General features: G+C 40.8%; 1 protein-coding gene across 1 annotated transcript; it reads right to left on the bottom strand.

Moving 5' to 3' along the window:
* Positions 1–8,762: 8,762 nt before the first annotated feature.
* Positions 8,763–9,790, bottom strand: LOC149454907 (taste receptor type 2 member 40-like). Its single transcript, XM_089686969.1, has one exon. It carries the CDS (start codon positions 9,788–9,790, stop codon positions 8,825–8,827), a length of 966 nt encoding a protein of 321 aa, XP_089543095.1. The 3' UTR covers positions 8,763–8,824.
* Positions 9,791–27,777: the final 17,987 nt, after the last annotated feature.

The raw sequence follows: 27,777 nt of genomic DNA, 5'->3' as shown, positions 1-27,777 counted from the left end.
TATTCCTGCAACTGACACCAACAATGAAACATTATTCCTGCCATTGACACCAACAATAGGGCACTATGCCTCCCACTGATATTAAATATTAGTCACTGTTTCTTCTACTGATACCAGAGATGGGGCACTATTCCTCCCACTGATGCCATAGATGGGGCACTATTCCTCCCACTGATGCCATAGATGGGGCACTATTCCCTCCACTGATACCATAGATGGGGCACTATTCCTGCCATTGACCCCAACTATGAGACATTATTACTGCCATTGACACCAACAATAGGGCACTATGCCTCTCACTGATACCAAAGATGGGGCACTATTCCTCCCACTGATACCAAAGATGGGGCATTGTTTACTTCTATTGCTACTCCCACTGGCCACATTCCAGCCCCCAAAGTCTGAAGGACAGTAAACTTGGCCATTTGTTTGGAAAGTTTGGAGACCCCTGTTCTAAAGCCTTAAAGCTTTTTACCTTAATGCATTCTCTGTATTAAGGTAAAAAGCCTTTTGTGCTGCAGAATTCCCCCAGCCTCGCTCTATTACTTACATGAGACCGATCGCAACCCAACAGTATGTATGATGGCAGAAGCTCTCTCCACTATCTCCCGCATCACAGGGCATATTGATAGCAGCGGGAGCCATTGGCTCCCACTGCTATCAATTAAATCCTGTGAATAGGGAAAAGGGGGTGGGGTCAAGCCACTCTGTGTGTGTTAATAGACACAGAGAGGGAGGCTTGAGAACGAGCCCTCACAGGTGCCCCCATAGAAAGCAGCTTTATATGGGGCCACTCACATCAGAGGAGGAGCCAGGAGCGGTGGTAGGGGACCCCAGAAGAAGAGGATCTGGGCAGCTCTGTGCAAACCCACTGCACAGAGCAGGTAACTATAACATGTTTATTATTTTAATAATAAAAAGACCTGAAGCTTTAATAACTTGAACTGCGATGCCCAGTCTGAACCATATGTATACTGGATACTGATCTATTAAACTCCAATCATGTTTTTAACTTTAGAGTAAGGAATGGCTAAAAAATCTTTGTTCATTTTTAATTTCTTGTCATCTGTATACTATAATTGAGGCTGCTTTCACACTGTTCTGTTGCAAAAACCGGGTAAAAATGCATATGCGTTTTTACTGCATTTTTACTGTCTTTCCAGTGCATATTCCATCTGGGAAAAGGGACATGTAACTCCAAAAACGCACCACAAATTGAACCTCGGGTGCATTTTCTATGCATTTTCCATTCATTTCAGTGGGAAGGTGCATTTGTGGTGCATTTCTTACCACACCAAACTTGCACCAAAAACGCAGCAAGCAGGACTTTTAAAAATGGAACTGACCCACAACTGGCTGGTGTGAAGAGCTCCATGGGATTTAATGGCATTTTTCTTCCGCTTTTGGTAAGGTGAAACTGGAAGAAAAACTAATCAGTGTGAAAGCAGCCTGAGATTTAATTTCACTCTCTGTTCTGTAGACACAACAGGAAGTGAGATGAAATCTCTGCAAAGTGAGAGAAATCCCAATTTAGATAAGTGTTACTCTTTGGAGATCTCTCCTCTGTTTCTGTTCTGCTGACAACTCAAACTGTAGGATTGTCCCTTTCTTTTAGTCCCATTAATAGTGCTCACCACTGCTGGATTACCAGATAGGCAGAGTAGACCCTGGCCTATGTAACCTATGCCAATTATGGGCCCTGCAACAACAGATCAAAATAATATTGATTTGATGTAAAAAAGAAAAATTAAAATGAAGCTTCGTTTAATTATTTACAAAAAATATATAAAAAATTGATCAACTAAAAAAACAAAACAAAATTAAAGTCTCTATAGAGAAAATGCTGTATTAATATGTAATACCCAATAAAAATGTAAAGTACATAAACCATAGACATCAGGTTCACATTGTAGTCTGTCTCTTAAAAGCTCATCTTCTTTCAACTGTCAGTTTGTAAAAAACGATGGTGCAACCTACATATGTGCAATGTACAGTGGTGATGATCATCTCCATCTAGTGGCCGACGTGCACACTACTTAGTTCAATGTTGTCCCACTAGAGCACACACACAAGAAACCTCCAGAAACCTGCAAGGGGGACCTCAAGGTTTCCTCTTCCTAGGGGCCTCCACAGACTTTAATCGGGCACTGGTGGTCACCATGACAGACATCAATGGTGTCTCCCCTAAGCTAGGACACACACAGCTGTTAACACCTGATAGGGGTTTTAACCCCTCACCACTTTATCAAACATTTGGCTTTAGATATAATTTAATATCTACAAACTTGCCATGTCCTTTAAATTATGCAGTATAGCTTTACACAGTATGAATTTATTAAGAACGTTTTGTGAACAGGATCCTCTATCTTGCCCTTCTTAATTGGGCTTCATGCTCTAGCCCTGAATCTTAAATTTGGCACACAAAAGAATACTAATAATTAATCTGTTTTTGTACTATTAGCTGGTTTAAAGGTTTTAAATATCTCAATTTAATTATTGATTTTTGTACATTTTTTGTATCAGCAAACTAATATTTTTTGTGGACAGTTAACAGAATTGTGTAAGCTGTGTTGTACATAATGTATATTACCAGGGGCAGACTGACCATTTGGAAACTCGGGCACTAGGTCAGTAGGGGGCCCCATGAGATGCCCCTGGTACCTTTTTCATAGGCTTTTTTGAGTTTGGGCAAGGACACAGGGGCCCCATTATCCCCTATTGCCCGGGGGCCCCATGAGTTGTCAGTCCACCCCTGTATATTACCCTCATGTTAATGTTTAGTGTAGCCCACCCATGTCTAACGTTTTGACTTTCCTGGGCCACATTGGAAGAAGAGGAATTGTCCTGGGCCACACATAAAATACACTAATAAGGATAGCTGATGACCAGGAAAAGTCGGGCAGATCACAGATTAACGATCACTGATATAGATAATTTAGCTATCCGAATGATAAAAATTCATTTTTTAAAAATATTTTTTGTTATCAAAGTAAAAGAGGGCAACACAAAACTAGAGCAATATTTGTCACTGTTTTTGATAAACTAATGCATCAATATCTGGTTCCATGGATGTAGCAGCAATTCTCATTGAATTCTGAAGGTGCTCATCAGATAATTTGGTTCTAATTTTGCCCTTCGTGTGCTTCATCCTGAAAATAGTTGCTCACAAATATAAGTGCTGCCAAAAACTGATGACATGAATAGGGCGTGATTGTGAAGAGTGTGAGATTTTTCTTTGGGAAACTTTTCTTCGGCTGAATTTGTTCACTAAGTGTAATTGCATTTTTACAAATATTTCCAAAAAAAAATAAATCAACATTTTTAAGTAAGTTTCCGATTTTGTGCTGGGCCGCATTCACAACTGTTATGGGCTGCATGCAGCCCATTGGCCATAGGTTGGACATTTCTGGCCTAGCGAATCTGAGATCTTTTTACTTACCCAGGACACATTCAGAATTCATAATAGTTGTCTTCATCATTAGATCATCTTGGAAGTTGTGTTACTTATTGCCACAATATAAATAATTTCATTATATACGGTACAATATACAGGAAGCTTCAGGTGCTAAAATAATTATCACTTAGATGCCATTAATTACCTGTTGTTGCAACTACCCTGTACTTAGAATTCTACCGAGATGATGCTTATGACCCTTACAAGTCAACAGGGATTTATCTTTTTATGTCAAGCAATATTTAAGCAGACTTACATAACTTGTAAAAAAAAGCATGGATGTCAGCACATTTTACATATTTTGTCTAAATATACATTGATTCTTGCAAGAATGCTATTTGGAATTCTTTTGCAATTTACTTATATATCTTTTACCAGTTTGGACATAGTTGTGGTGTTAGTAAACTGCTACAGATCCATGTGATGTGCGCAAATTAGGCCAGGCAGAGGAGAAGCTCCAAGTAAACCTGTAACAAATGCAGACAGGTCATACTATTTAATTTTTTCTGTTGCATGTCCACGTTTTTGTTTTTGTGTTTAGATACATTTTAATGTGCCTCAACTTTCTCTTTTGAAAAGATACAGTGTAGGTCTACACTATGAATAAAGTAAAAGTCTCCTAGATTGTAAGCTCTAACGAGCCGGGCCCTCTGTTTCCTCTTGTACCAAATTGTATTGTAACTGTAATGTCTACCTTCATTTTGTAAAGCACTAAGCAAACTGTTGGCACTATATAAATCCTGTATAATAATAATAAGTGTACCTGAATCCAATATTTTCTGTCTCACCTATATGTATTGTTTCTGTTGTTGTGTTGAAGGGTATCTGTTAGCTATTTTTCTGTAGTAGGCTGACATCTCATGGCAGTTTTGGGCTTCCACAACTTGTTTATTATGTGATTTGGTATTTCCCCCGTCTTCCCCTACCTGTGTCTTCCATGCTTCCTTAGTCAGTGTAAGTTCTTCGCAGAAACATGGCTTAGGAAAGTCATAAGAGTTAATTTACTAAAAATGGAGAGTGCAATATCTGGTGCAGCTGTGTGTGGTAGCCAATCTGCTTCTAACTTCAGCTTTTTCAATGAAGCTTTGCCAAAAAAAACCTGGAAGCTGTTTTATTCTATGCAGATCTGCACCAAATTTTGAACTCTCCAGTTTTAGTAAATCAACCCCAGTGTCTTCTTACACTTCTGAAGCCTGGAAAAACATCCTCTGTACTGCAGTGAGCCAAGGTAAAATTGCATTGATTACAACATCTTACTGAAGAGGTATGCAGCCTGTGCATGTCAGCAGGTAGCCATACTGTCTAGACAGACTGGATCTATGGATGGGTGGCAAAGCAGCTCCATTTGAAACAGAACAGCTTAATATATTGCAGTTTAACAGTTCTTAGGTGTAGTTGCTTCATATATTGTTTTTTTGCCTTACTTTACTATAGAAGTCTAATACATATTTATGGCAATCAACAACTATAAACTTATGCTTCTCTTGTCCAGCACATAAATCCTATCCTCTGCTTATTTTTTAAAGTTTTTACCTAAACTTGGACTTTAAGACACAGTGGGGTTTATTTACTTAAACTGGAGAATGCAAAATATGGTGCAGCTCTGCATAAAAACCAATCAGCTTCCAGGGTTTTTTGTTAAGGCTTAATTGAACAAGCTGAATGTAGAAGCTGATTGGCTACCATGTGCAGCTGCACCAGATTTTGCACTCTCCAGTTTTAGTACATAAACCCCTTTACAGCATAGTAATTAAAAAACAAATTATACACTTCAGCCCTGGTTCACGCTGATGTGGTGCGGAATTCGCAGCGTTTTCTGTGCGAATTCCATACCGCATCAGAATCGCACCTCATTCGTGCGAACCACTGCAAGTGTGTATGTTAAGTTAACAACACCCTGAAAGCGGTCCTCAAAACGCGGTGCGATGTGCAGAATCGGATCGCATAGGTGTGAATACCCATGCAATCCGATTCTAGTGCGGACCCAAAAAAGGGTCCGGCACGTTTTTGGTGCTATGCAATTAGAGCTATACAAAATGTATGGCTCCAATCGTACCGTACACAAATCGCATGTGATTTGCACAGGAATGCAGTGCGGTTCCTGTGCGAATCACATGCGATATATCGCACTGCATATATGTGAAGCCAGGCTAAATCTTCTAGACTGCCTCCCTAATTATATACAGCTTTTAGGAACACTTTTAGGACATACACTTGGAAATATCCAGACAACACATCATTATATCACCTGTTTATGTACTGTTTATTCTTAAATTACATCTGAACTCCATGCACATAAAAACAATACAAGTCCAGTTGAATATTCATTGATACATTATTAAAAAGCAATTCAGGACATCAAATTGAAGTATGAAATTACCATTAAAGACTGCAGTATGCTAACGGCTGGATTCACTTTACTGCAATGCGACCTTGATGTCATATGATTTTGCGTGACTCAAGTCGCATCAGATGTCGCATTAGTGTGAAACAGCTCAAAATCAGAACATTTATTCAGTTTACCTTAGTCTAGGTTCACACCTATGCTTTTTCTGCTGCACTTTGTGAAAACACACAGCAGTCCATTTAACATTATTTATTATGGGACAGGTTCACATCTCCACGTTTTCACCCAGTGTGTTTTTCGGAAAGGACCAGGTATTTTTTTAAACTCAAAACATTGTGTTTTTGGTTCTATAGACTTCAATGGAGACACTGCAGAAAAGCATGTAGTGAATTGTTATGCATTTTGGATGCGTTTTGCATTTTAATCTGCCCAACAACAAGTAAAAAAAATCCCCAAAAGCATAAAAAAACGCAGCAAAAATGCATGTGCCAAAACGCACTGCAAAAGCACTGCAGAAACGGATCAAAGGCAAACTGCATAGGTGTGAACCTAGCCTTACTCTGAGTTCTCTGTAATGCACTTCAAGAAAGGCATCAATACATAAATCTTTCTTGATATCAACATCTTGTAATGTCCTGCACAACAGCACATGGGGGTGGACTGTGACCCTATTCTCAATGCTTTGCACAGTATAGATTTGTGCATACTTATAGATGGGAAAAGCAGTTGGGTGACATTATCAGGAAGCTGCTGCTCCCAGACCAGACTAAACTTCTTAACTGCAGAGTAGTCTTCAGGGAGCTCCAAGACCTGGCAGTTTTGTCTGGCAGGGTTGTCTGGATTACAGCAATGGATTCTTCATAATGACTCATAAAGCACATACTATATATACATATGTATTTTAGCAGTAAATTTAGCCAGGACATTGGTTTTTGAAGCTGCTGGTGCCAGGATGTTCTCACTACAAGGTTTTTGGCACAGAAAACAAGTGAAAAAGTAAAGTGACACATCACACCCACCTGATTTCTAACTTTAACCACACCATTAATATCTAACCCTCACCTTAACACATAACCTTTGTACCTAAAACAAACTTTGAGCTAATAGTCATTTGGTGCATCCAGTCCTAGTTTTAGGAGTTTTATCTTGGAATGAATAGCAGGAAGATTGGAATATACTTTTTAGATATAATTATTGAAACACTTCTTTAAGTTATTGGTGTGCTATTCTTTTTAAAGAAACATAACTGTCTTGTAATCTGTACTGTGCATTCATAAAGTATTAAGAACCCCTTCACTTCTTTGATTTTGTTACATTGTAGCCTGATACTACAGTTGTTTAAATAATTTTTTTCTCTCATTAATCTACACTCAGTACCCCATAATGACAAAGTGAAAACATAATTTTAAAAATGTCTGTGTATTTATGAAAAAGGAAAAACTGAAATATCACATTGGCATACGTATTCAGACCCTTTGCAATAACACTTGAAATTTAGCTCACGTGCCTCCCATTTCTCTGCTGAGATGTTTCTACACCTTGATTGGAATCCACCTGGGGTAAATTAAATTGATTGGACATGATTTGAAAAGGCACACACCTCTCCATTAAATGCATCACAGCTGACAATGCATACTGTATCAGAGCAAAAGCCATGAGGTCAAAGGAACTGCCTGCAGAGCCCAGAGACGATTATTGCAAGACACAGATCTGGGGAAGGCTACAAAAAAATTATTCTGCTCTGAAGAGCTTCCAAGAGCTGATTGCCCAGCAAAACTGAGCAATCAGGGAAGAATGGCCTTAGTAAGAGAGGTGACCAAGAACCCAATGGTCACTCTGACTGAGCTCCAGAGATCCTGTGTGGAGATGGGACAAAGTTCCAGAAGGACAACCATCATTGCAGCCCTCTACTGATCTGGGCTTTATGGCTTTTTGCTTTTTTGTGGGGGAATCTATTGTTGTGGGTTGATCTCTAGCAGAGACAAGGGGTGAATCAGAAATGGGGAGTACCTGCACCTATTTTCATAGAAAAAATAACCCTGACCAAATGTATATCTCCTTCCACACTGGTACATAGTACCAAGAGAACATTTCATATTTTTGTTTAAATTTTTAAAAAATGTCTATATGTAATGTCTGTCTGAGCACTGATTCTCTCTGATATATGATTACAAATAACAAGCTGATACACTACCCTTCAGGCTGCATCCATACTATAGCAGCATGTGAACGCAAATAAAATTTCACCTTCATTGTTAATGGGACACCAAATGGGGCAAGCAGATTGCAGCAAAATGAGCAGTTCAAAAATGTGCAAATCTTTAAGAATATGTTACCCCAACATTTCATATTCCTCTTATGTGTCTGTTGTACCATGTAATTGTGCTAAAAAGTATCCTGTTCTCGTTGCACTATTTCCTTTGTGTGAAATACCTGGTGATCTTGCCATCCCCCCTGCTTTACTATTTAAAACTGACCACGTTAGACAAGAGAGCACATCTATCCTAGAGAGGTCAGTTCTCTAGCCTGTCTGTCCTTTAATGGTCAGACTTGTGGTGAAACTCCCCCCCCCCCCCCCCCAAGCAAAGCCATTCATTGAGAAGATTTGTGTACTGTTCTTTCTTCACCCTCACCTTTTTGAGCCCCCTAAGCAGCTGAGAACAGACAGTATGTGATCACGTATAAAAAAAAAGTATATATATACACAGTGAATACAGTATATGCACTAAGGTTTTGCCTTTCAATTCTATTTTAAACAGAATGGGTTGTTTTACAAGGTAAGGGTTCGTTTATAGTTTAAATTCAAAAAGGTGAGCTTATTCACTGCAATTGTTGTGCATACAGCAGCCCATTGAAATTAATTTGCTGTACAATGTTTGCAGTGCTACATCGTGCAAAAAAAACCCACATCTGCTTGTCGTGTGAGGTCAGGTCTGAAGTCACGTGTTATAGTGTGGATAGTGCCTTCCAAAGAAACAAAGTCCAAACAAATACTTTGAAGGTCACTTTGACAATCTGGAGCTTCATGAATTTGGGAGATTAATGAAAAGAATATTTGGTGTATCCATTTTCTTATTCCTCCAACAAACTGAAAGTTGGAATAAACTCTGTAAGGACTTCTTTAACTTTGGGCTTCCCAAAATAAGAATGACTGACTGTGCGGGAGAATAAATATAAATGACCATCAAACAAATGCAAAATCCAGGGCTGCTAGGTGGGAAGAGATCCACAAACATCATGATTTCTGACATGTAGAAGACCAGATAGAGGGCCAGGAGCAAGGTGACAGTTCTTGCTGCTCTTTCTTTAGCTTCTGTGCGTGGGCTAATGCTATTGCTGGTGTTCTTCTCCAGCAGCTTGCTGCTGTTCACAAGTGATTTCAAAATTAATCCATTGGAAATACCAACAAGAACCAAGGGTAATGAGCAGCCTATAATATTACTAGCTAGCAAATAAGTAAGGTTTAACTTTGGGACCTCCATGTTGAAGCTCTGATTGTTGGGTAGGTCTCCACTTGTGTTGTCCTTGTGGGTGCTCCAGAAAGCTGGGACACCAATGGCTATAGAAGTTAAAACTGCAATTACCAGGAACCATGGTACCAGTTTGGGTATTTCCCCTTTGACGCGTACTAGAAAAGGACTAGTGAATATGACTATCTGTAAACAGTAATAAACACAAAGGCAGACAGTGAACCAAAAGCTGGCATATACAGGAAGAAACAGCAAAGTATTCAAAGTATTATAAACTCCATCAGAGTAGTACAGCTCACCCCACAGAAGGCTCAGAAAGTCATTTGCTGTCATTACTAATTGAAATAGGATGTTTGAGAGTCCAAGTGTGACTAGAATAAGGTCAGAAGAACCAAGGCTTTTGGATGTTGCTTTTTCAGTGAGATTCACTAAGACAATGACACAGTTTGTGAAGATTCCGAAGACAGTGGTTGCCCCCAGGATGGCCATGGATGCAAAAACAAGGATAGTTGCCATCATCTGCACTACAAAGAGTGATTTTGTCTGACTATAGCATTCTGCATCTGAGGCATGGCAGCTGAAAAGAAACATTGGGATGGTTGAATCTGTTCTTGTATTGTGAATCTTATCAATAATTGTTATCCAATAATGAACTTTCCTTAAACAAGAACTCTGGTCTAATGGAAAAGATGGATAGTGTATGAAGAGCATTTTCAGGCAAGAAAATAAACTAAGCTAGGAATACTGTGAGTCCCCTGTAATCAGCAAGAATCTTGTGAACACTTTATGTGGATAAGGGTAGTTTACTTCACATGTGCAGTGTAACAAATTTTCTCCCTCTGCTTCCTGCCCCCATTCAAATTCACAGTTTCAACTAAGGGTTGAATCTGATCAGATATCATCAAAATACTGACAACAAGGGTACACTTTTCTCAGCCTGCCAAACTACCAACATGGGTGGAGTAATGCACTCTAACAAGGCTTTAATGAAAAAATGCTGTGCAAGTGAGCTGTGCTCCCAGTACGAAGATCAAGGCTTTAAAACTGATTTGGCTTGTACATTTGTTCAAAGATTAGGAACTTTTGAAATAATGCTAACAGATTTACCAACTGTTCTTGCCCCTTCCACCTCTTGCTGGCAGACAACACAGATCAGCGATACACAGCTTGGTGCAGGCACCATATTGAAGATTGGTTGAAGGTGGCTACCTAATTTCAGCACTGATGTCACTCAACAGTGGAGGAAAGGAACAAGGAGAATCTCCTCTCTTCTCCACCAACCTAAGGGGCAAGTTTCTGATTGCTGCTTTACTGTAGCTCTTTCTGCTCTCACTGAACTGATATGCTGAGTTATCTCACTGTCTGCCTTCTGCCAGCAGGGGATGCTAGGAAGTCAAGTAACTTCATAGACTTTTATGCTAGCTGCAGTGGAATGTGGAAAATGATGACTTCTACTGAAGGGGAAAGAGCTGCATTTTCACAGTCTTCCTTCTGCCTCGATGGAGCCTGGAGTGTGTGCATCACTGTTCAGTGTGCACCACCACTGCTGCATAACGGCGGCCTGAGCAGAATCCAGAGTGCTAAGTCCAGATGTGCTGGCAGTCAGAGTCAGTGCAGAGCAGAGAGTGGACTAACTGGTGTGTGGCTGAATGGTGAGCTGCAATATTGCTTAGATCGGTGAGCTGCTGCTGTGGGGATTTATTATCTGCTGCTAGAGAGACTAAGCCATTTAGGAACTGACCATACAGCCATCCAGTAGCTTTACTGCTGCCTGCAGGCTGTACTGGGGATATTCGTATGTGCACCAACAGTACAACTGAGCCCCAATGCTAGCTGGCTGAAGATTTAGGACTAAAGACTGTCCCTTTACATCTGCTACAAAGAGACCTTCCTTTATTTCTTATGCTAAGAGATACCTCTCAGGGGACATTGCACCATATCCTAGCCATTCTCCTAGAGTGCACTCTAGACTAGTTATAGTATTATTATTCACATTGCAGTTAATGCTCATATGTACTGTTTACTGCTTACTTTGCTGATTCATGAGTTAATCCCAGTCTAGAGGTACAGAACTCTATTCTAAGGTACCTTGGCATTGTGATTATACTATGTAGCAGACTGTGCACAGAACAGAGAGCCCAAATTACCAAGCATCTCCTTCAGGGGTTGCACTACACATACTTATGACTGCGGCACTCTATACACTAAGTAGTGCATTACATAAACCTAACCCCTGCATTCCATACGCTGTGTTGTATATTACATAGTCCTGGTTTCTGAACGCTATATACTGTGCTGTATGTTACATACCCCTACCACTGCACTTTGCACATTGTACTGTGCATTACATGTCCCTGTCCCCTGCACTCAGTAAACTATGCTGTGCATTACAGTGAACTTCAGGCTACATACTTCTGACCACTGCACGCTCTACTTGACATTGGACACTACAAATTCCTGAGCCCTGCATACAATATGCTGTGTTGCATGTTACATGCTGCTGACCCTTATACTTTTTATATATTCCTGACTACTGCACTCTATATTCAGTGTTGTGTGTTACAAACTGTTGACTGCTGCACATTACATACTCCGGACCAAAGAGTTCATGGTCTCTGTAGTTGCTGGTTGCTAAGTAGTCCCTAACTATTTTGATAAAGTTTATCTTTAGGGCATCTTTAAGGTTAACAAAATGCTAACTTTATGTCTATATTCTGTGTTTAGAAAATCATAAGAAAATCAAAGATCCTATGTTCTGAGGTTTATGTGTGCCTGTATGATTCTTCTTTGTGCCACAGTAATTAAGGCATTTTTTTGGTACAAAGACTGTGACATACTATATACAGTATGCAGTGTATACAACAAGTCTTATGCACAAATAACACATGTGCCCTTTATGGCACTCTCCTTTGAAATTGGCCACACCTATTATTTTACACAGAGCACTATACAAACTGCAATAATTTTCTCTTCCCTGTTCTTAGGTGTGCCCAGGGCTGTGGATAAGGGGGTACCATCAGTCCTCCTGTACGGGGCCCAGGCCAGCAGGGAGGCCCAGGCAGCTGGGTGAATCGGATGTGGGCAGGAAGCATGATAAGCATGGCAGGGGGAGCAATTACTGGAACCGATCCCCTGTGTGGCTCTCTCTGCAGTAGCTGAAAGCTGGCGTCTTCTCCTCTCCCTCCCGCTGGCTTTCAGCTGCTGTAGGGAGAGACAAACAGGGCATCATTTCCAGTAATTGCCTCCCCGCCGCACCCTTCACCCTCCCTTTGCACCATGTTTACCCCTGCTGTCCTCCCCCCTCCATGTGTGCCCCCACCCCCTCCTTTCCTTCTCACTGGCAGTTGCAAGCACACAATATGATCCTTCAGGATGGAGAGTGGGGGAAGGGTCAGGTAAATATATCATATTTCCCAGCCCCTTCCATTTCTAAATGAACACAATGAGTGAGCGGTACCAATCACTCACTGTGTTCATTCACAACTGAACCATAGTAAACTTTGTTTTCTTTGGGGGGGCCCTGTCAGGTTGGTTTTATGGGGCCCCATGGTTCGTAACAGCAGCCCTGGGTGTGCCCCAGGTCTTTTACATTCCTAGCAACATCCAGGATGCTGGGAGCCATGCCAAACTGGTAGCTTCATAGCAGTGATCTTTACCAGTGACTGACCTATGATGAGATAATAAGATTCACTACTGGAGATTCACCCCTCTGTTTGTCCTGGTGACCACTATTATTTACACAGAAAGTGAGAAATAACTCAACATTTTTGGGTTTTCACCAGAGCAAGAGATGAGGGTAACTAATCCAATGGGGACAGATGTTCCTTCCTGTGACAATTTTCTAAAATCGGTTTGACATTGACAAGTGACAGTTTACATTGACACAGGGACATTCTTATTCTCTCTTAGGTCAGGGCATTTCTTCATCACTTTTAGCAAGATTTGTAGGTCTGAGGGCTCTGGCAATGTGTGCAGTGCATACAGTAAATGGACACAGGTTCTGTTTGATCATCTCCCTATAAGCCTCTCCCACCATCTTGCCACATCCATCACTAGCTTTGGCATGCTCTGTGTGCCATAGAACCTAGTTCTCCCTTCTGTCCAAAGGTGCCCCAGGTCTTTCATTATCCTAGTCATAATTATATTTTGTCACACTGTTTTGACATTTAATTTGTAAAGTCATGCACATTACTTTTATTGGTATTGTTAATGTTTACACTGTATGTCCCCTCTATTTACTGCACCCTTGGATCAGATAGGTCAGATCCGGCCTTGCCTGATAGGGGTTTTAATCCTTCCTTACTCTATCCAAACCTACAGCAGAGAAAATTGGTTATATACTTTAACTCAAGCTGAAAAGCTGTCACCCTGACCCTAATTTCACTGACAGGTTATTTAGCTGCGAAAGGCAGTGGTGTTGTAAAGCCAAATGAAGGATGTCGGACTCAGACTCATCATCTCTATGAACAAACCAACAATGGCATTTCTATCCACCCAGATCCACTTTAGAAATGTTATTAATCTAGGACCCTTTGTTTCAGTTTATTTCAGCACAAAAGCATTAAATAAAAAATGAAAACATAAAATAGCAAGATGTTTTTCCTTTTAAAATATATGCAAATGTATCAAATGAACCACATTTATCTATAGTGTGCCACTGTGTCTGCTATGCCCCGATTGTATTACAGTTATGGCACAACGCAGATTCATCTACTCGACTATAAGCCCCAAAAAGTTTAGCTGCTGATTAATTACAGCATGATATTACCACTAAAGATGGAATTTCTATATGTTTCTGTTGTTTCCCTTTACAAATAATGTAAAAAGCTTACATTTGAGTTCCTTAAGAGCTGTTCCTAACTTCCTATTTTTTTTTTTTTTTAAATATTTATTAATTTTCAAATAAACCAATACAAAATTCCACAATAAAAAAAATACATCATAACAAAATCTCAGGTATTTTTCTCCCCCTCCTTTCGACCCACCCTCCACCCCCCCCCCCCATTTCTTTTAAACCCCTGACATCTATCTACTCGACTAACATCTCCCATCCTCTGGATACGAAGGATTGAAGGAAGGAAACGAAAGTGACCAATTACTATATTTTCTCTCCTTCCTCTTCTTCCTTTCCCCTCTTCCCCTCCTCTCCTCTCATGCTCTCCTTCTCTTTTCTTTACATTTATTTACTTACTAAGTACCTTCTTTTATCTTTAGCTTAAACTCCTCCCATTTCTCCCATTTTGTATAATATGCCACCATTCTATCTTCCTGTATATAATAAAGTTTTTCCAATCTAGCAATGTAGTCCACCCTAATCATCCAATCCTCTTCTCTCGGTGCCTCAACTTTGCGCCAGAACCTAGGAATCAAACTTTTTGCTGCATTTAGGTAGCACCATATAACTAGCTCTTTACATTTATTCCCAGATATTATTGAATTATGAAAAAGGCAGGTTTCAGGGTCCAGTCCGATCTCCATTCCAGTAATAATCCTAATTTGATTCATAACTTTTCTCCAATATTCTTGTATTTTTGTGCATTCCCACCATATGTGATACATCGTGCCCAACCCTCCACACCCTCTCCAACACCCCAACACCAAGGTTGCTTCTCCTCACTCATCTTGTGCTCTATCATCGGTGTAACATACCTAACTTCCTATTGACCTGTTTCTTAGCAGTTTTTAATTTCCATTGATTTGTGAAATTCACATAATGTGATTAAAAAGAAATGACTAGTCTGAAGGGGAAAATGAAATAAGTAAATGTGAACTTACACCATGTTGGTGCCACATTGGTTTTAGTATATGTTAGTGCGAGTGTAAATGGTGATTTTATTTGGCTGCAAGTAAAAGTGAAATATCGTTGTTCCTCACCTCTGCTTGGTGTTCCTGTAACAGTCTGTATGTGATCTCCATGCTGATGCTTCATATTAACACACATGCACTTACATATAAATACTGTATAGACCTTTGAGAGGTGTGTCTGTCTCCTAGTGTTAATTGTATATGTTAATTCCCATGTCATCCCTTCAACATTTGCAAATTGTAGATTTTTCCTCAAGGATAAATGCAAGATCCTAGTGGAATTATATCCCCTTTCTTATCCGAGTGTTTCCCCTTGATACATTTGTCATTGCTACAAGTACAACCATATAATTAACTTAATGTACAGAATTCCAGATTTTTTTAGAAATATGCTGTGTAACAGGGGCAGACTGACAACTCTTGGGGCCCCCGGGCAATAGGGGATCATGGGGCCCCTGTGTCCTTGCCCAAACTCAAAAAAGCCTATGAAAAAGGTACCAGGGGTATCTCATGGGGCCCCCTACTGACCACCGGCCGTCGGGCAGTGCCCGAGTTTCCAAATGGTCAGTCCGCCCCTGCTGTGTAACAAATAGCTACATGTAATGTGGTCCATGTCACCTCTAGAATCACTGCCGTTTATTTATTTATTTTTTCTTAATGTAGTTTTTATTGAAACATTTAGAAAGCCTTGGCACAGAAGTTCCACATAATAAGACAAGTGATATAACAAACCACATTATTTACTATTTTACTGTTGCCAGATAGTATACTGTTGCTTTCGCTATACTTCCGACTCTGTGACAGAAGAGCTGCAACACAGGAGCCACAGAGTCATTTGTCTGCCCCTCCTTTCTCCTTGTCCTTTCACTGAATGTTTTGTATTCAGTGAGTTATTCACAAAATACAAAGTGTTCTGTGAATGGACAAGGGTGTGGGTGAATAGTATGGATTCTGTATATCAGAACCACAGCTCTTCTATTCTGGAACACTTTTCATTTATCCAGTGGTGTCCAGAGGCAGGTGCTGGGGGTGTGGTCCGCACCGGGTGACACCGACCGCACGGGGTGACACCAGACCTGCTCCAAGAAAAGGTAAATTGTAAAGAAAGCCAACGATCCCCACAGGATGCATCGGATCTGCGGATTGAGCATAATGGATCGGAGTCCGATCCATTATGCTCAATCCGCAGATCCGATCCATTCTGCGGGGATCGTCGGAGGGGGTGTCACCAAGTGTTACCGCACCGGGTGACACCTACCCTAGGGACGCCTCTGCATGTATCTATTACTGTTGCATTGGCTTTCATTATGTTGTATTAATGCAGGGGTGCTCAAACTTTTGAAGAGTGAGGGCTACCTAAGGGATTTGGTAACGGGTTAGAAATTAAATTGTGAATTTAAATACATTTTGTTGCGCCTGTCTCTCAGTGTCAAAATATTTAAAAAATATTAACAATTTAACAATAATATATGCAAACCAATATATGTCATGCTCAAGTCAGTGAATAAATTGCTTTGATACAATAAAAAACTTTACAATGTTCCAATATTTGATGAACACAATATCAGTATTTTCATCCCGTGGTATTCCAACCAACATCACCATCCTTACTTCAAACTTGACAAAAACTGTGTGTCCCACCACTGTTCACATATGTGCTCACCATTAGATGAGACCTGGATGAATCAGGCCTAAAGCCACTTTTTCCCATCCTATCGAAGATCACAGGCTTTCTTCCACTACGTTCACACGTCAGCCAATGCAGATGCCAAAAGTTGCACTCCAAATTCTGGGTGTATGGCCCTTTAAAAAAATAGTCTCCTGTTCTACAATCAAGCTCATACAAAAAAGTATGTCCCAATAGTGTAGCATATTAAAATCCAGACTTTAATAAATTAGTATTACACTTACATACAAATAAAACAGTAATGCTGTATAATGACAGACTGCAGGGCTGCAGCTCCCGCATCACTTCTGTGTTTGGGACTCACCTAGCTTCGCCCAATGCATGTCGTCACGGTCCCGTAACTTCTTCAAGGGTCCCCTGAATAGCGGTGGTAAGGAGAGGGGGAGACGCTGACTTTCAGCATTTGCAGGAGGAAAATAGAGAGGATTGGTTCCTATATATTCCAGCCATGCCAACCTTCCTGTCCAAGTGTAAAACAGAATGTGACAGGGAGGCCACATAGGCCCCCTGGAGTATGGGTTAAGGTTGTCATTGCGACCCTGATGCTACATCGGTGGTTGAGGTGTGTGATAAAAACACGTCTCAACTATGGGGTTTTTCCACCTCCCACAAATGTAAACAATCCCTTACTGTTCTGAGCCCCCTATAAGCCTGCTTTCACACTGATTAATTGTTTAGCAGAACTGCAGGTGTAGCACAGTGTACCTGCGGATTAGTTGCAGATTTAAACTTTTATTATATCTTGTGGGTGTGGTGCATTTTCTAAAAGCGCAACAAAACTCCTGCATTCCGTTTGAGGTGGAGAGCCACATCAGAGGGCACATGGCCCACAGGCTGAGCACCCCTATATTAATGTCTTTATGCTGAAATCTAATTTTACTACAACTTGTTTTTACTATATTTGCAAATAGTATCTGTCACGGTCCACCCCACACGCCATGCCCACAGCGACTAGCTAACCGAGGCGCGCATGTGCGGCCATGACTTGGGGTAAGAGGGAATAAGGGGACTTAACTTTGAATATATATAAGTATATAAGACCGGCTGAGATATACTTTCACAGCCCGCACTAACTCTGGCCACCACTAGAGGGAGACTCCACTCCAGCTGGCTGACCACACACACAGGCAGATACGAATGTTACATACAATCTGGTGCACTGATTAGGTTTGAGGAGCAGCCTAGCGATCGACACACCCTTCTAGGATTCCTCCAGCTATCCTACAAGCCAGAACCCCGGTGTTAATCACTCTTCCACTGTTCACACATCCCCACACCAGACACACCACAAACGGTAGCTTGCCACCACCCAACAGTTTATCCGCAGAACGGTCTGCTGGGACACCACACACACACATATCTCCATCTGGCAGACCTGTCACCCTTACAATATGCACGCAATCTGCCAACACTCAGTGCAATTCCATACAGATTGGGAATGAACTTGACCGAGCATATAAAGACACTAGAATGCAATACAATCTAATTTCTCCGGAGATATGAGCCCGAGCTTAAGTACCCAGAAGTCACTTATTAATTTTATAATTTAATATCCCAAAGTGGGCAGTGCATAAAATATGTGCAAAGTATAAAAAGTTACAGAAAATACAAGAAATACAAGAAGACTCACAATTGGCTATTGACTATAAAATAAAAGGGAAATAGAACAGAAATAAAACTTTTTCCAAGAGTTATCCTACGACTGGAGCAAGTCAGAGAGAGTCCGCAATCCGTCAGTCAAATAGAACGGGCTCTGTACAAATCACAACGTCCATACCTCAAGTCCTCAATTTATGGGAATATGGACGTGGGCTGGACATGAGTCCTTGGCCAATCAACCCTGGAGGGTGTTCCTGTACCAGCTCACAGGACGTTCTGGGTGCTGAAATGCCCAAAGTCGATTGGACCAGGAACGGTTTGAATCACCAAGTCAGGGATTGAATTTCCGACACCACTGCATCAGTCCGATCGCGACAGTACCAATCACTGTTCACCTGTCGCAATCCGGCACCAAATAACCATTTCCTGCATTTTTCTGGCATTCTACATAGGCCACAAATACGGTTTTTACATGCAGATGTAGGCCACAGAGTGCCCAATCAGAAGGAAGTATTTTCATCTCTCTGCAACTAATATTGTAGCTTTTATGAGAGATTAAATCTATTCCTCCCAGACAGATCGGAGCCCCCCTGGTGTCATGAAGCCGAAACGTCTGTGTTCCTCTTTTAAACTTCATGAATGTAGCAAAGTCTGATTTTATATATATATATATATATATATATATATATATATATATATATAGACAAATCTTATTGGCACCCAGGTGTCACTTCCAGCCTGGAAGCTGCTCTGTCTTTTCAGATGCTAATGGGTGAGCATACGTCTCTGAATACCTATGACTGAATATTTCTTTAATAACAAGGAATGAAACTAAATTTACAATTACATATTGCTACTGATCACATCTCAGTCCAATCACTTGAATCCAACATCTATGTTACAGTATCCCAAATTCCCTGTCTGTTGGGGCAAGTTAGTTTAGCTGGTTAGATAGACCCCTTACTTTTCCATGTTTGGTGAATGGCTAGCCTTCATAGGAGGCATAAGGCTGAGAAGATCATTGTTTCTATACATTTCATATGATGGGTAAACATCCAATGTACTGCAATTTAGGAAGATGGATTAAACTTCCATGTCTTATTGAAGAGTTAAGCTATCTGGTAACCATCCTGGTCAAATGGACCAAGGAGGCATGTCAATGCCTAAAACTATTTATCACCTAGTACTTTAAAAAACATACTGAAGTTCTTTAACCCTATTTTGAAGAAATGAATGTATGGTATAACCTCTACACTGCCTTTGTTGTATGTTTGCCAGGTAAAGGAAGATTTATGGGAGGGCAGGCAGTCTATGGCCTTAGAATACTATGCTGTTGCCTGTCCTCCTTGTGTTGTGGAAGGGTGGGCAGCCTATGGCTGTAAATTTTTCCCCTGCAGCTATGCATCCCGATATAAATATATAAACAAATACATAAATAATAATATAAGGCCCTATTTTTATCCTTCTATTCCGAAGTAGTCATCAGTCATGTGGTTCAGGAGTTGCTTGTGAGTGCTGCCTGCACACTGGCCCAGCCTCTGAGGTTTAACAAAACTCAGTTTTGTAATTAGAGGATCAGAGGCACTTGGGTAATCAGAAGGGATCCTGACATAATAAGGAAATGTGACAAAGAGGTTTTTATGCAACACATCATTAAAGTGGCACATTTTGTGCTCCCTGTGGGTTGATGGCAGTAGATTGGCTATATTATACTTGTATTGGGGATATCATGTGAATCCTGTGGTCTTTGCCCAGGTATTTGAGCATAAAAGACCCCATTCATCAAAATCTGCCTGCAGTAGAGGACCCCAAGCCCCCCCCCCCCCCCAGTCTCGCCCCATCCAGGAGCAACTCACAGGGTTTTGAAAGGTTGAAGTGCCCCCTTGAAGCTTGCCCTATTTACTCTTCTTCTATATTGACAACACCCCACACCTGCTCTTCCTCACCACTAGTACCCCAACCCTCCACCTTAAAAAAAAAAGAAGAAGAGAACAAATGCAGCCACCACACCAATGACTAATAATCTGCAATATATTACATTTTTGTTTTTGGGTTTAGGCACATTTTAAGTAAATGTTTCCTGGAAAAAAAACATGGTGCCCACTCATACCAGTGCTGGGGGTAATTATTGTTGACAACAATACTTACAGGGGTGTATTTAGGTTTTTTGCTCATTCACAAAAATAAGATGCCCCACTGGCAGAGATAGCGTGACACCGACCAACACCAGACCCCCCCCCCAGGAGAGAGCCTAACAGTGAAGCCTAACAGTGATCAACGACACCCCTGCCCCCCCCCCACCTGAGAGCCTTCCACTAACAACCACCCACCCAGCAACAGAGAGAAAGACACTCACCTTCACGGCTCCACACATCCCCGGTGGGCTCTGCATACACCATCAAGCAGCCCGCAGCCTTTTTGGATCCGACCTGGTCCCTTCTTCCTGGGGTGGGGTGCTGCCCCCCCTGAAAAATGCCGCCCTAGGCAAATGCCTTGTGGTAAATATGCCCCTGAATACTTGGGATTACTATTACTTCCAATGACATCTATGCTGGAACTTATTTTACTCCTGTACTACAAGACATGCACCTTGAAGTCACACCCACCTAATTGGTCAGGCCTCCAGGTGGTTAGTAGGTGGTGTACTAAGTGCCATCTGATTTTTCTTCTAGATACCTTCAAGGTGTCCCTCCTAACTATGCATGCATATTTCGGTGCCTCTTATTTGGAATCTATAATTTTTTTTTTCTATACCTTGAATGTCAATCTCTTGTTCCAAATGTCTTTGACCAACTGCTTATGAGCGGGTTAAAGGGTAGGGGCATGAATAAAGCCTGTAGTGTTTGTAATATGTGTGTAATAGTTTCCCTGTTGCCTTTCACTGGGCAAATGTAAAATTCCCTAACATTCAATGTTAAGAGAAAAATAACTATAAGAACATTTGACCATGAGAGTTATTCATCAGCAGAAAAATATACCTAACACCAGAGGTTAAGAACATTCATCCAGAAGGGAAAATAATACGAGGGAGACTTATGCACTGTGTACAGTCTATAGAGAATCTTGTGTGAAAGGCAAAATGGGTGTTTGGCCAAATGAACCTCCAGCTGAAGTGTGAAATAAAAAAATTAGCAGTGGTATTATTGCCACTGCTAAATGTGAAAGCTTCTTCTTGGTTGTTAGATAACCTGAATCTGCCAGCATCCTAACAACCGGTGACTGATCCTCACTTTGCATATTCAGCTGTCAGCAATAGATTCCTAACTGAGAGGTCATTGTACACAAACAGTGGGGACGGTGTGGGGAAAAAGCCCTTGTCTTCTTAAATATGGGAACATGAAGCTTTTCCGGGGGTTCGCATTTGCACGTTCTGGTATAGAATTTGGGTGGACTCCATGTCGCTTTTTTTGTTTTATAGTTCCCCCTAAATCTATATCCAACCTAAAGGACCTGATATGAATTTTTCTGGGAACCTCACGCTGTTTTTTTTTAACACTGTACCAGGGGCGGACTGACCATTCGAGCACTCGGGCACTGCCCGAGGGCCCAGGGTCAGTAGGGGGCCCCATGAAATGCCCCTGGTACCCTTTATAGGCTTTTTTGGGTGTGCTTTGAGTGTGGGCAAGGACACAGGGGCCCCATGATCCCCTATTGCCCGGGGGCCCTATGAGTTGTCAGTCCACCCCTGCACTGTACCACTCTGCTTGCATTCACCTGTCAGTCAGGAATTTATTTATTTCAGGTACTTATATAGCGCTGTCAATTTAAGCAGAGCTTTACACATATATATTGAACATTCACATCAGTCAGGAATCATGGCTCCTGAAAAATCCAGAACCTGTCACATTTACCGGTGGTAATAATACCACTGCTAAATGTTTTTCACTTTACACTGCAGCTGGAGGTTTGTTCGACCGTTCACACAGGATTTTGCATAGACTGTCAGCCAATACAAGTGAAGGGATGGACGCTGCTCAACTGACCCCAGGTATGAAATGCAGCAGAGGGCGTGGCCAGTACAGCGGCTGAGGCCGTTCCTTAACATTGGACTCCTGGAGTCGGTTGAACAGTGTCTATACCTTCACTTGCATTGGCTGACACTGGAATCACTCCAACTCATGCTCCCCTCTTCTCACTTGTAGGTGGGGTGATCCTTTTCCTTCCATCCATAGTTTGGAGGGGCGCCATAAGGTATACTTTTCACTAAGCTACTTTCTTTGTTGGTGAATGTTAACTCTCTTGGTTGAATTTTCTATTTTTCTCTAAAAAACAAATATTAGGGAATATACGTGTAAAAAAGTGCAGCGCTTAACAGCGTAAATAATAACTCTGATTGTGTGAATCAACAAATATAAAAAATCATATAAATGATCAATTCAGGTGCACAAAAGCATAGTGAACAGTCATTGAACAGTCATTGAATGTGAAAAGAGATCTTCAATCACAAAGAATATTCTTGTATATCCAAGTGCAGCCTTATTCACCCCACTCAATCTGAAATGTCCTTAGGTGCAATCATAGATGATCGAAAACATGAACGTGACCAAACACAATCTAGTGCAGTGCACGTCACCCCACTCAGTGCTCAAGGGAGGCTTACTGGAAACATTTGACCATCATGTTATAGAATGATCAAACAAGGCATGTAAATGATCAAATGGCAATCATTCCAACTTCCTCCACAGCCTCCAAATAGGTATAAGAATTTATTCCCAAACTCCACATGGATCATTGACATCAAAGGTATAATGGGCATGTATGTGAGACAAAAAGGCTTCCCATAGCGTAAAATCCTTTAAACTTTTATTCAAATCCAAATAGTGCGCTTACATGTATAGAGATACAAGACAGCGTTGTTAGAATAGCAAAAAAATGCGTGTGGTCACTTCCAAGACGTCTGTCCTAGCTCCACCTGATGCGTTTAGTCAGAAATGACGTTATCAAGGGATGTTAAGACATTCACAAAGTGTTTTTTTTTCTTTTTTTTTTATAAATAGACCCCTAAGTGTGTATAACTGTGTGTACCTAATATTATTAGATTTGAAGTAGAATCTCAGGCAAATAGCTAACATCATACAAATTATATGGAACTGTTTAGCTTCTCTTGTGATTTTGATTGGTAAGCTCTTTTCTTGGTAAGCTTTGCTCTGCCTGCTGGAAAATGATGAGCATCAAATTACTGGTGATTTATTTTCTTGTAACCAAGGAAATTTTACACAAGACTGCAAAACTGAGGTAGGAAAAAGTTATTCCCTGCCCATCTGTGAAGTTTTCCAAAGATGCATGGATCACAAGACTAGCTGAACACCCAAAACAACCCATTGACAAGCTTATAGTCCTGCATTAACCTCCCTTGCAGTATGATTATGTCAGTATTTCTGTGCTCAAAGCGGTACATTGTTTTCAATGGAAATATGTTGTTTTTTTTTATTGAAGGCCTGTAATTCTTAGGAATAACTCACTGAAATCTGTCCGAACAAGAGTCTAGTAAACATCCCGGGTAAGATAAAATTTGAAACACGAAATCATAAATTATATTATAATAAATAATCATAAAAAAAATAATAGAATAATACATTTATTCAATAATGTAATCAAACCAAAAACACTGAAATTTGAAATATAGCACCAAGTTTGCACATCACTGAGCTCAGTCGCAGAATCGTTTTCAGTATCTGATGATGAATTTCCCCACAAATCATTATCACTCAATTCTGCAAGTGATTCTAATTCACGACCGTTGTTCTCCAGCTGGTGTGAAACTGCTTTTGACCTAAAGGGACGCTTTTTGGATGCCATGGACTTTTCTCAGTTTCCAGGCAGAAAGAACAGTAAAAATGCAGGCAGGGCACAGGACAAAGCACTAGAGACCAAAATGTATGTGAAATGGTTTGAAACAGTAATGTAATACTATCAGATTTTAGTGTATTATGTGTATGTAAAATTTTTACATTTTTGAATCTCCCGCCGGTTCCATCCCCTGTATGTCCCGACACTCGCAGGGAACAGAACCTGGAAGACAGATGCCGGCATCGGCCGGAGGACATGGCCGGGGATGCAGAGGGAGGACAGCGTGGGACCACGGGACAAGGAAAGTAAAACAGGGATCCCAGAGCAACGTTGCAGTGTAATCCCGAGTGTAGCTCGGGGTTACTGCTTCTGGTACTGAAAACTAACCCCGAGCAACACTCGAGAATACCGCCAGGGGGGTTATAAAAGAACTCAGTATTGGCCCAATAAAAAGATATGAACAGGAGCCAGGTGCTGTGTAGTTTTGTGATAAAAATAATACACCTTGTATGGAGGTGTGCCTTTAATAAGTCATATGGTAAAAAAATAATAAATAACCAGCCTGTGGCTTTAGGAAGCCAGGTTCCAAGATGGAGACTTGACAAAGCGCATGCGCGCGAAACATGTTGTCCCAGCAACCGGCCTCTTCCTTCTAAAGCTGCGGCTCCAGCAAGAGTTCCCCCCCTCCGTCTCTCCACATCGTGGTGACGTCATCCAGGACGCTGGGACGTCGGGTACACGTGGTCCCTGCACTGACAGGCATTCTACTCCACTGCTTCCCTCTGAGCGGACGGGCCGTCCATCTTGGAACCTGGCTTCCTAAAGCCACAGGCTGGTTATTTATTATTTTTTTACCATATGACTTATTAAAGGCACACCTCCATACAAGGTGTATTATTTTTATCACAAAACTACACAGCGCCTGGCTCCTGTTCATACCTCTCACAAACCGATGTGTTTTTACCATGGCAGCAGTGAGTTTTTTTCCCCACCAATCATAGTTGACATATACCATTCACTTATTTCCTTTGGGACACATCTGTGCGCTTTTATCCAGACCGTTCTTCCAATAAAAAGATATATGTATATAAAAAAAACTCAGCATTTGAAAATGTCATGCACAATTTGTGTATACATTAGTTATGCTAAACAATACATGCAGTTTTGCATTATGTGGCAGAAGGTGCAGTATGTACTGTACAAACACACAGACATGTTCAAAGCTGCTTGAGCTGAGACTGATATGTGAGGCAGGTCATACTATTCTGTTATCATCATTTTGTTGAGTAGGGAGCCATCTATTGGGCATTCACTGCAATTGCAGTCTATCCTATTCTAAACAGGAAACAGGAAGTTTCACTCACACACCAGTCCAGTTCCAGTTTAGCTTTCAGAAGAACACACCAATGAAGGCTTCTCTTCTCCCTTTAATACACATATTCCTGTAAGTTATTTTATTGTGTTTGTCAAAGCTATATATACAGTATATATATATATATATATATATATATATATATATTTATCTGGATCGCATTGCAATATATTTAATGTGAATTGTAGATAGCTGTTTGTAAGAAATGTGTTCATTGTATACATTTGTGAGAGACATGTTTACGAGCATATTGTAACTTCAGTTTATGTAATTGTATTGCAGTTTCACAGCACTATTCACAGAAGTAAATCAGTTTTGGAACGAAACACTACTTTGATGCACAGCTGTGGGCTAATCGTTAGTAGGACAGCACACATACATTAAGCATTTTTTTGTTTCATTAAAAAAAAAAAAAGATCCAATTCCCCAAATCCACACACTCAGTGTAGATGAGGGAGTCGCTCCTGCTGAGTTATATTATTCTGATATTGGGGAGACTTCCCCACTGTTGGAATACACTGATCAGTGCTGCCAGCTATAGCTAAAGGCACTGATGAGGAAAAATCTGGCAGGCTGATTGTACAGAAGATCGGTACATCAAGTCCTTTACAACCATCCTGCCCATACATGGATAGAAATTTGCTCAACTGGCCACATTTTAATCCATGTATGGTCCTTTCTACTTTTCAGAATATAATTGCTGCATGTGTCCCCATTGAACAATCTCTCTCACACTTCCTGTTCTGATTAGAATTGGTTACCAAAACAACAAGTAAGGAAAAATATGAGCACCAAAACAATAAGGAGGTTCTACCTGTAGTACTACCCCCATAGGAGCTGCTGGATAGGATGGGTCCTCTGTTTATTGCATCCATCTTCTCAAGAACCTCAGCCCCTCTGACACACCAGGTTGAGTGTACAAACATACAACATCATGGGAAATCACGGAAAGTAATACGGAGTACCCAATAGTAGTTCTATATCAAAGAAAACAGGCACCAAACCACATAGCAAAGGCAAACTTAATTTATTGTCACCCAATTTGGTTGGTAACTAGGCAAGCATAAAATGGATTAACAATGGTAATAATACAATTTAGCATTCAATGTAATTAACAGTAAGGACTATGCATATGATAACATTTGGCATCCAGATCAGTATAAACAATAGCAAGACCACCTCCCTCAAGTACAGCAGTGATCAGTAGTTTAGTTAAATTAAGTAAAGTTTAATGCACTGTCCAAAAGAAAAGAAGGATAGTAGTGGAGGGGGCAGGGGAACAAAGGGGCTTGCAGAATAATTATTACAGAGCAACAGTCCTTTGAGATGTTCTTCTGTTGGCTATCATTGGGGCCCTTTAAGACTGTCGCACTCAATTTCCTCCCAAAATTCTTAAGTGATCAGTGGTGGCAAACAGAGGGTGAGTGGATGTTCTAGTCTCCCTGCAGTGGAGGTGCAGGCACTGTGATGTGGGCAGTGCTGCACAGCCCCCAGGTATCCTCGCCCCAAGTCTCAGGCTTGGATCTCCTTTGGTAAGGTTTTCAGTTGGCAAGTGAATATTCAGACAGAGGTGCTCTATCTCCAAACTCCGTCAGTGGCAAGTGGAAGAATTTTTCCAGGTAGTTTAATAAAAATGATCTCTTCACTCCTCCTACTTTATAGTACCTATTGGGATCTGTAGTGTACCCATAATAGTGTGGCCATTATATGTCTGCTGTCTCAAACCACAACTTCCAGGGTTCTCAACACTTACTTAGCTTTAGCTCTCCCCATGCTGTCCAGAGAAAGAATGTGCAGCATAAGATCAGTATCTCTGTAGAGGAAGATTAGATTAGAGGACAATGTCTCCATCTCCATATTGCTATAGCCTAGCACCTGGCTACATAATCATTCCTCACTCCATCAAAAACATAGAAATTAACATCAAACAAAACATTGGGAAAAAAAGATTATTACATTCAAATAAATCTCAAGTATAGACTATTTAGTGAAGCTTATTTCACACACATATCACACAAGCCAATGTCATAAAAGTCATTTTTCAAAAGACTGATATTCTAAAAAAAAAATATCTAATATTGTCCCAACACAAAACTTGGTAGCAGTCTACAGCTGGTACAACTCTAATAAGAGGGAAAAATTACATTTGGAATACCAAGAAGGGGGATGTTTATCAGGCTAATGAAACTTTATTTCCAAATCCCCAAGGTAGCAGAATGACAAGAGACCCCTCATTTCCAAGTCAAACAGCTT

This window comes from Staurois parvus, unplaced genomic scaffold (genome assembly GCF_062004578.1).
Source record: "Staurois parvus isolate SC_StPar_1 unplaced genomic scaffold, SC_StPar_1.0 ptg000415l, whole genome shotgun sequence".
NCBI classification, from domain to species: domain Eukaryota; kingdom Metazoa; phylum Chordata; class Amphibia; order Anura; family Ranidae; genus Staurois; species Staurois parvus.
This window is presented reverse-complemented; position numbering and strand designations above follow the sequence as displayed.

What these genes read in the sequence shown, in the direction of transcription:
- LOC149454907 (XM_089686969.1), bottom strand. Translation starts at nt 9,790, where the DNA reads ATGATGGCAACTATCCTTGTTTTTGCATCCATGGCCATCCTGGGGGCA.